The 10,229-nt window shown below is 35.2% G+C and overlaps 1 protein-coding gene across 1 annotated transcript; it reads right to left on the bottom strand.

Moving 5' to 3' along the window:
* Positions 1-1,117: 1,117 nt before the first annotated feature.
* LOC134260881 (serine/threonine-protein phosphatase 6 regulatory ankyrin repeat subunit C-like) lies at positions 1,118-10,102 on the bottom strand (the record flags this gene model as incomplete). Its single annotated transcript, XM_062743405.1, has 8 exons — positions 9,787-10,102; positions 6,941-8,126; positions 5,495-6,670; positions 4,771-5,239; positions 3,981-4,160; positions 3,199-3,883; positions 2,047-2,607; positions 1,118-1,848 (listed from the first exon to the last, which is right to left on the bottom strand). Coding segments are annotated over exons 1-8 (5,304 nt in total), but the record flags the coding sequence as incomplete, so codon positions are not given.
* Between the last annotated feature and the right edge of the window lie 127 nt (positions 10,103-10,229).

Below are 10,229 nucleotides of genomic sequence, written 5' to 3'. Positions count from 1 at the left end.
GTTAAAAAAAAGGGTAACAGTTTTTCACGAAGACACTCGCAGGTGGACATCACGTATGAATTGTAATATCAAACAGGTCAATGAAGACATAACAATGGAAAGAAGAAGAAGTTTCTTTCGAACATGTTTTTTGTTAAATTAAGTGTGAGCACACATTTGTCGGCTCTTCTCCCTTTAATATAACATTATTTTGTTCAATATACAACTATAGTTTTCTTAAGAACAGCCGACAAACATGTGCTGACGATGTATTCAGACGATGAAAAACGCGTGACCCTGATTATCTATTGATATTCAAGAAATCTTCAGGCACCATGCCTTCGATATTTATTTAGTTTACCTCTAAAAAAAGCTTTTATTCGTACCCTGAATGCACGGTTAAGATATCGGGAATTTATATAATGGAAAAAAATAAACATTTTGTGAAACTTAAATTTACGGCTTTTTTCTGGCCAGTTAAGTCCACCCATTCTTTGTTAATAACGACAATACAATTTTACCAAACATACAATATGAAACAAAAGTGGCAGATTTTGTGATATCTTCTATTTTAGGTTTATTTGGGTATGGTGAGTTGAAATTTGAATGAAAGTATCTATTTGTAATTGATAATATGACGTCGATATATCTGAATATCGGACTGAAGGTTACAGCAAGTCTTCTCTTCATCTCCTGTGAACCTTTTTGCTGTAAATTCTCCCTGAAAGCATCACTCTTGTGTGCAAACTACAGTAAAAACCCGATTTAACTTTTGCTCCATATCTCAGATGTCAACGCACTTGGTATTAAGAAACCACTGCATCCATCTTCAGAATGAAAACTCAGCACCGTATTTAAGTAAAAGTTCAGCGATACTATCATGACCATATGAGTGTGTTATGCACAATGGACTCTTATTTTTTTTATTGCATAAATTAACACAAGCACCATTTTTTAATAACAATTGGACCGTGCTTTCATGTCCGTTTTTGCAGGCTATGTAGAGTGGACTGATTCCCTCGTTGTCAGATAAATTGATATTTGCCCCGTTCTTCAATAAAAAATTAACCATGCCCTCATTTCCATTGAAACATGCTAGGAACAGCGGACTGCAGTTCCCTTTATTGCATAAATTTACATCAGCACCTGAATTCAGTAGAAGTTCGATTGTACTACAGTGTGAGTTTTCACAAGCTGTCCAAAGAGAACTGTTTCCATCATTATCACATAAATTGATGTCGGCACCGTTGTTCAGTAACAGTAGTACCAAGTTATCATGTCCATTGTGACAAGCTATAGAAAGAGGACTGGCTCCAATCTTGTTACATAAATTGATGGCTCCCCTTTTCAGTAATAGTTGTACCGTTTTATCATGTCCATTTTCACAAGCTACATAAAGAGGACTGTCTCCATCATTATCACATAAATTGATGTCAGCACCGTTCTCTAGTAGCATTTGTACTATGTTTTCATGTCCATTTTGACAAGCTATATAAAGAGGACTGTCTCCATCATAATCACATAAATTGATGTCGGCACCGTTGTTCAGTAACAGTTGTACGGTGCTATCATGTTCATTTTGACAAGCTATATTAAGTTGACTGTATCTATTCTGTTTATATAAATTGATATTGGCACCGTTATTCAGTAACAGTTGTACCGTGCTATCATGTCCATTTTGGCAAGCTATAGAAAGAGGAGTGATATCAATCTGTTTACATAAATTGATGTCGGCACCGTTATTTAGTAACAGTTGTACCATGCTATCGTGTTTATTTTGACAAGCTACATGAAGAGGACTGGTTCCATTCTTGTTACATAAATTGATGTCAGCACCGTTGTTCAGCAACAGTTGTACTGTATTTTCATGTCCTTCAAAACATGCTATAGAAAGAGGACTTAATCCATTCTGTTCACATAAATTGATGTCGGCGCCGTTGTTCAGTAACAGTTGTACCATGCTATCGTGTTTATTTTGACAAGCTATTTGAAAAGGATTGGTTCAATTCTTATTACATAAATTGATGTATGCACCGTTGTTTAGTAACAGTTGTACAGTGCTATCATGTCCATTTTGACAAGCTATATAAAGAGGACAAGCTCCATTCTTGTTACATAAATTGATGTCGGCACCGTTGTTCAGTAACAGTTGTACCGTGCTTTCATTTCCCTTATAACAGGCTATATAGAGCGGACTCTCTTCATTCCTGTTACATAAATTTATGTTGGCACCATTGTTAAGTAACAGTTGTACCATGCTATCATGTCTATTTTGACAAGCTATATAAAGAGGACAAGCTCCATTCTTGTTACATAAATTGATGTTGGCACCGTTGTTCAGTAGCAATTTTACTGTACTACCATGTCCATTTCGACAAGCTATGTGAAGAGGACTCGCACCATTCTTGTTACATAAATTGATGTCTGGAGCGTTGTTAAGTAACATTTGTACCGTGCTATCATGTCCTTCAAAACAAGCCATTGAAAGAGGACTAAATCCATGCTTTTCACATAAATTAATGTCGGCACCGTTGGTAAGTAACAGTTGTACAGTGCTATCATGTCCTTTTTGACAAGCAATATAAAGAGGACTTACTTTATTCTTGTTACATAAATGGATGTCGGCACCTTTTCAATAACAGTTGCACCGTGCTATAATGTCCTTTTTGACAAGCTAAATAAAGAGGACTTACTTTATCCTTTTTACATGAATTGATGTCTGCACCGTTATTTAATAACAGTTGTACCGTGCTATCATGTCTATTTTGACAAGCCATATAAAGAGGACTGGCACCAACCTTGTACATAAATTGATGTAGGCCCCAGTGTTAAGTAAAAGTTGTACTGTACTATAAAGTCCTTCAGAACAAACCACAGAAAGAGGACTAAATCCATTCTTTTCACATAAATTGATGTCGGCACCGTTGTTAAGTAACACTTGTACAATGCTATCGTATTTATTTTGACAAGCTATATGAAGAGGACTGGTTCCATTCTTTTTACATAAATTGATGTATGCACCGTTGTTAAGTAACAGTTGTACCTCGCTGTCATGTCCATTTAGGCAAGCTATATAAAGAGGACAAGCTCCATTCTTGTTACATGAATTGATGTCGGCACCGCTTTTCAGTAAGAGTTGTACTGTGCTATCATTTCCCTTATAACAAGCTATAAAGAGTGGACTCTTTTCATTCCTGTTACGTAAATTGATGTCTGCACCGTTGATCAGTAACAGTTGTACCGTGCTATCATGTCTATTTTGACAAGCTATATAAAGAGGACAAGCTCCATTCTTGTTACATAAATTGATGTCGGCACCGTTGTTCAGTAGCAGTTGCACCGTACTACCATGTCCAATTTGACAAGCTATATAAAGAGGACTTGCACCATTCTTGTTACATAAATTGATGTCTGCCCCATTGTTCAGTAACAGTTGTACCGTGCTATCATGTCCTTTAAAACAAGCCATGGAAAGAGGATTAAATCCATGCTGTTCACATAAATTGGTGTCGGCACCGTTGTTCAGTAACAGTTGTACCGTGCTATCATGTCCATTTTGACAAGCTATATAAAGAGGACTGGTTCCATTCTTGTTACATAAATTGATGTCGGCACCGCTGTTCAGTAAGAGTTGTACCGTGCTATCATGTACTTTTTGACAAGCTATATAAAGAGGACTTACTTTATTCTTGTTACATAAATTGATGTCGGCACTGTTGTTCAGTAATAGTTGTACCGTGCTATCATGTCCTTTTTGACAAGCAATATAAAGAGGACTTACTTTATTTTTGTTACATAAATTGACTTCGGCACCATTGTTTAATAACAGTTGTGCAGTGCTATCACGGCCATTTTGACATGCCATATAAAGAGGACTTGCACCAATCTTGTTACATAAATTGATGTCTGGAGCGTTGTTAAGTACAATTGTCCGTACTATCATGTCCTTCAAAACAAGCCATGAAGAGAGGACTAAATCCATGCTGTTCACATGAATTGATGTCGGCACCTTTGTTTAGTAACAGTTGTACCGTGCTATCATGTCCTTTTTCACAAGCTATATAAAGAGGACTTACTTTATTCTTGTTACATAAATTGATGTCGGCCCCATTGTTAAGTAACATTTGTACCGTACTATCATGTCCTTCAAAACAAGCCATAGAAAGTGGACTTAATCCATTCTGTTCACATAAATTGATGTCGGCAGCGTTGTTAAGTAACAGTTGTACCATGCTATCGTGTTTATTTTGACAAGCTATATGAAAAGGACTGGTTCCATTCCTGTTACTTAAATTGATGTCGGCACCTTTTCAGTAACAGTTGTACCGTGCTATCATGTCCTTTTTGACAAGCAATATAAAGAGGACTTACTTTATTCTTGTTACATAAATTTATGTTGGCACCGCTTTTCAGTAAGAGTTGTACCGTGCTATCATTTCCCTTATAACAGGCTATATAGAGCGGACTCTCTTCATTCCTGTTACATAAATTTATGTCGGCACCGTTGTTAAGTAACAGTTGTACCGTGCTATCATATCTATTTTGACAAGCTATAGAAAGAGGACAAGTTCCATTCTTGTTACATAAATTGATGTCAGCACCGTTGTTCAATAAGAGTTTAACAGTACTAAAATGTCCATTATAACAAGCTATCCAAAGAGGACTGAATCCATCATTATCACATAAATTGATGTTGGCACCTTTGTTTAATAACAGTTGTACAGTGCTATCATATTTATTTTGACAAGCTATATAGAGAGGACTTGAAAGGCTTTTCATGCACAAGTTTACAATAGCTCCATTCTCCAATAACAAATCTATCAAATTATTTAACCCTTCTTTACAAGCGGTATAAGGAAGACCGTTTTCTTTGTTTGCATACATTTTGACCTTGGTGCCACTCTTCAGTAACAACTGAGCTGTACTTTCTTTTCCTTCTTGACAAGCTATATCCAGAGGGTTGTATCCATTATTAGCAGATAAATTGACATCAGCGCCGTTGTTTAATAGCAGCTGGACCGTTCTGTCATGCCCTTTTTGACTAGCTATGTAAAGGGCGCTATAACCATTGTAAGCACAATAATTGATGTTGACTTTTTCGTTCAGTAATAATTGAACTGTGGTGTCATGGCCATTTTCACATGCAATATAGAGAGGACTTAAATTATTTCCTCTGATGTATAAATTGGCATCAGCGCCATATTTCAGTAGCAGTTGTACTATGCTATCATTCCCCTTTTGACAAGCTATGTGGAAAGGACTGAAATTATTCTCAGCACAAAATTGATGTTAGCACCATTATCAAGTAACATTTGGACTATTTTTTCTTGTTCCTTTTGACAACCTATATAGAGAGGACTAAATCCATTTTTAGCACATAAATTTACATTGGCAGCATTGGTCAATAATAAATGGACGATGCTTTCATGTTTATTTTGACAAGCTATGCAGGAGGACTATACCCGTCGTTATCACATAAATTGACGTCGGCGCCCTTGCTCAATAACAAGCGAACTGTGCTGTTATGTCCCTTTTTGTAGCTATGTGGAGAGGTCTGTATCCATTATTTTGAATGAAAGGGTCGAGGTTAGCACACGAATTGATGTTGGCACCTTTGTTTATCAATAAGTGGACTACATTGTCATGTCCATTTGAGCAAGCTAAATACAGAGGACTGTTACCAAATTCATAGCATAAATTAATATCAGAACCATAGTTCAGTAAAGATTCGGCTATGTAGGCATATCCCTTCTGACTCGCCACATGGAGAGGACTGTTCCCATTACTATCACATAAATTGACGTCTGCTTCCTTATTCAATAACAGTTGTACTGTACTTTCAAGTCCTTTTTCAGAAGCTATGTGGAGAGGACTGTATCCATTTCTTTTATCTAAAGGTCTGAATTTATTGTAAACACGCAAATTGACGTTGGCACCGCTGTTTAGTAACACTTGTAAAATGTTGTCATGTCCCTTTTCACAAGATATGTAAAGTGGGGTGTATCCTCCGTGAGAACATAAATTTACGTTTGCTCCATTGTTCAGTAACAACTGGGCAATGTTGGCATGCCCATTTTGACAAGCGACAAATAGGGGATTGTTATAGCCTTTAATGTTTAAATTCACATGGGCGCCATTGTTGAGTAATAATTGGACTGTGCTCTCATATCCCTTTTGAGAAGCTATATGGAGAGGACTGTATCCATTTTTGTCAGATAAATTCACATTGGCTTCTCTCTTCAGTAAATAATTTACTATGCTCTCTATTCCAGTTTGACAAGCAATATGAAGAGGACTGTGTTTATCATTATCACATAGATTGACGTTGGCGCCATTATTCAGTAACAGTTGTACCGTGCTTGCATGGCCGTTTTGACAAGCTATATGGAGAGGACTGTATCCATCGTTAGCACATAGATTAATCTCAGCACCGTTTTTTATTAAGCATAGAACTGTTTCATTACGTGTTTCGTCCCCATCTTTCTCCTTTCCTGCCTCCTGTCTATGCTCCTCATCATTTCCTGCTGCTAATAATAAGGGTGTCAACATATTATCATTGGTAAGCATGTTGACATCAGCACCAAGTCTTAGTAAGTATGGAATAATGAAAAAGTTTTGGAAGGCAGAAGCAATATGGATCGGTGAAAATATACCCCAAATACCCTTTATAGCTTTTTCTTTGTATTCCTGGCTGAGATAATTCAATAAGTTTATATCCCCATTGGCACAAATAGCAAAAAATATAGAGTGGTCATACATCGGAATTTCTTTTATAGTCCTTAAAAAAAACTGAGATATTTCCTCATGACAAAAAAGTATGAATGTGTTCAAAGGACACATGTCATCTCCCCAGTCAAGAAATGCTAGTCTTGTGAAATTAAAATCGCAACTACCTTTTACAAAGGATGACATATCTATTTTCAACTTATTTCTAGGAAGAATATATGACAAATTTACAGACTGGACCTTTTCTTTAAATTTTTTTATCACATTTTTATTCCGTAGACATGGGTTGATAACAACATCCACTAAGTTTTCTGTTTGCATGTCGATGATAAACCTGTCTACAAGATCACCAATGTACCCTTCACGCAGGTAAACAGTGAAGGGATCGCGATCTTTCTCTTCTGTATCGTCTTCTATCTTCACTCGACGTCTCAGAAAACCACTGTCTGCGTACTGTATTATCTCCAGTGGACAATTAACACCAAATACTAGAGTCGTTATCTCCATAATAAAGTCGTGAAGAAATTGGAAACCATAACCGACACGTTTGACATAGGATCCTTTTAGTTCATGTAAAGTACTGTCAAATACCGAAATATGTGTGTTTTCTTGTAACTCACACATTCCTAAAACGTCTCTATATTTCTTCATAGAAAATTCATTTCTTACGATTGTATCTATTTCCAGATTGTTTTTAAAAGCAACAACTAAAATAAGAGCGCAGAATTTCTTCTTGTCCATATTCTTCCAAATTTCAATTTCTCGTCTAATGAACTTGTACGGATATTTGAAGAAGTCAAGCCCATTTTCCTTGTAATTTGACCTAGAATAAAGCTTACAAAGCAATGGGAAATATGCTTCTGTTTTGATTATTTCAGAAACAATTTCTTCAGAAAGCTCTAGATTCTGTGTGTATTGATTGAGGATTGCTCTTTTCTCTACATCAGTCAGTCGATTTTTCTCGTTGTCAATTTCTACAATGGTGGATTTCTCGAATAAAATACCCTTCACTCTCTTGTCATTAAGAACACATCTTCTACAGGACACAAGTAGTTTCACTTTCTTCAAGCAAATCTCTACTGTTTTCTGATGCATTTTCCATGAAGTATACAGGATATCATCGAAAGATTCTTTACCTAAAGGATCATTGAGTACAAAAAGGGTATCATTTTTTGTCGAATACGAATATTTCTCTTTAATTTCGCTAACTTCATCAACTGGACATACATTAATTCCCCAATCTTTATACTTGAGTGCAATATGTTGAATAATCGCAGATTTACCAGATCCAGAATTTCCGACAACTGTGACTAAGTTCTGACTTTTAAGCTTTTCCTCGACGGTTCTACTTGCTTTTGTAGGAATAAAAGCAAAGTTCTCTTCCTGCCAGTCCTCGAGAATCATGTCTTGCATTGATTTCCCTGTAACAGATTCAATGCTTTATATGAATGAAAAGTGTAAATATCAGATGACGGTTGTCCATGATATCCTAAAAAATCTGTAACCCCTAGTATAGAGACTGAGAGCACATTCTTCATCATTACAAAGTTAATGAAAAAATCTTTGCAGCAAATAGATATTTACAAGGAAAAGAAAACAGCAAAATTCGCATATATTTCTGGATAAGGAAAAAGACTTGTTTTATTATCTTTAAATCAATCAATTTTGCAGAAAATAATAAAACTAGCAATTAAAAAACGCACATTGGTTTTAAGGCACCCTGATTATCACGAGTATTTCTGGAAGATATTCAATATATTTTAACGTTTATGACGCTTTGATTATTTTCATTAAAATTGTCTAAAAGGTTAGGATTAAACAAAATTAGGTAAGATTAAAAATTAAAAGTTTAGACTATACTTTCCTTGTTCAACAAATTTCATCAAAAGTCTAATTCCTGCATGAGTTTACTTGCTTAAGAAAGGATCTTAAATATGATTTAATAATTATGAATGACCAAATAGCCTAGCCTGGTAGGGGATATAATATAAATTTTAGCAAAGGCATGAAGATCATTATTAACAATCAAATAATTTGCCTTTTAAATGCCCATCAGATGTGGAAAAGGGGTTTTAAAAGTAAAATGATTTTTATTATTTTCCGATTTGACCAAGGGCCAAAGAATTGTTTTTCTCACTTTTTAAGGCCAGGAACTACTCAAAATATTCAATGAAATAACTGGGAAAGAAGATGGGGATTCAAAGCAGGCAGAATATTGAGAAATCATATTCAATTTTTGAACTGAGTATCTAAATCAACTTCTCATTATTGAAATTTATGAAATTATGAGAAGAAAACCTTTTCTGAGAGAAAAAAATCTTTTATAAAATATCAGTCGGTATTCGTGGGATTTTTTTACCTCTGGCAATAAAAATTCGAGGTAGCATACTTCTTTGAGACTAATGTGCTTACCACTATACGCATCGCTCATGATAATTTCGTTCATTTAAATCATGTTTGTGATATGACCCTTGACTTTATGGACTTTCTCAGAAAGATGCGGATGTTGTGCCAAAAAAGAGTACATTCAAAGTATAGTGGGTCATGTCTCCATAATTTTGAACACCAAAAATAAACTTTTTATTGAAAACCTTTAGGATTATCTTTCAAAAAATTAAGCAAAAGACCTACTCGTATTTACAAAAAAAAAATTAAGTATGATAAAATGATCTTTTTTGTTCTTTTCAGTGTGTGAATGGCAATTTTCTTTTTATTTCTTTTTTTTTTAATTGTAGAGATTTTACTTTAAATACTTTAAAATTAATGAGATATCAAATAAAATTTTGATATTGAGATTTGATTTTTAACTTTTTATATCCATTTCATTCCTCTTATTTGTCGCACTATAGGCGCTTCGTCCGCCTATTTCCTCATCTTCTTAAATATGCAATTCTAAATTAACATTTTTTTAAGCAATTAACCCCATCCTAATAAGTCGTATAATTAAAATATATCATTATCCTCGTCTTTTTTTGCACTTCTTAAATTCGAATTTTTATCTTTCCCCATTGTTTCTCTGTTGAACACATTAACACCAAATTGATGACTTTCTCTTCCCGGATCAAGATGTTGAAGACATACCTTGCAAACGTAATTCCAAACAAGATATCTTTTCCATAAGATCTCTATGATTCTTATAATCGTTTTCGAGTTTTGCTATGACGGCTTTCCTACTTTCTTCTTCTAGTGCCTGACATTGAATATTGCTCAGTCCAGACATGTAGTCTTTGTTAGTGTACCTTTGCAATCTTAAGCAGATATCAGCTATGACTGACCACGTGTCATCAAAATCTGTCTGTGATGTAGAAGCCGAGCTTATGTGTCCAAACATAGTGTTTCTTATCATCCTTATCCTCTCAATGTCGTCGCCAACAGATATTTCTCTTACTGAAGGCATTGTGTTCCCACCCCAACCTTTTGTTGGCCGGGGAATTTTTGTACATATGTTTCTTATCAGCGTATATAACAATGTTATATCGAATTCTTTATATCCATCTGTTTTGGCGCCTATAAGACTAAGTTCT

Source organism: Saccostrea cucullata, unplaced genomic scaffold, assembly GCF_032062105.1.
Source record: "Saccostrea cucullata isolate Sc308-1 unplaced genomic scaffold, CSIRO_AGI_Scuc_v1 ctg18428, whole genome shotgun sequence".
Classification (NCBI taxonomy): domain Eukaryota; kingdom Metazoa; phylum Mollusca; class Bivalvia; order Ostreida; family Ostreidae; genus Saccostrea; species Saccostrea cuccullata.
This window is presented reverse-complemented; position numbering and strand designations above follow the sequence as displayed.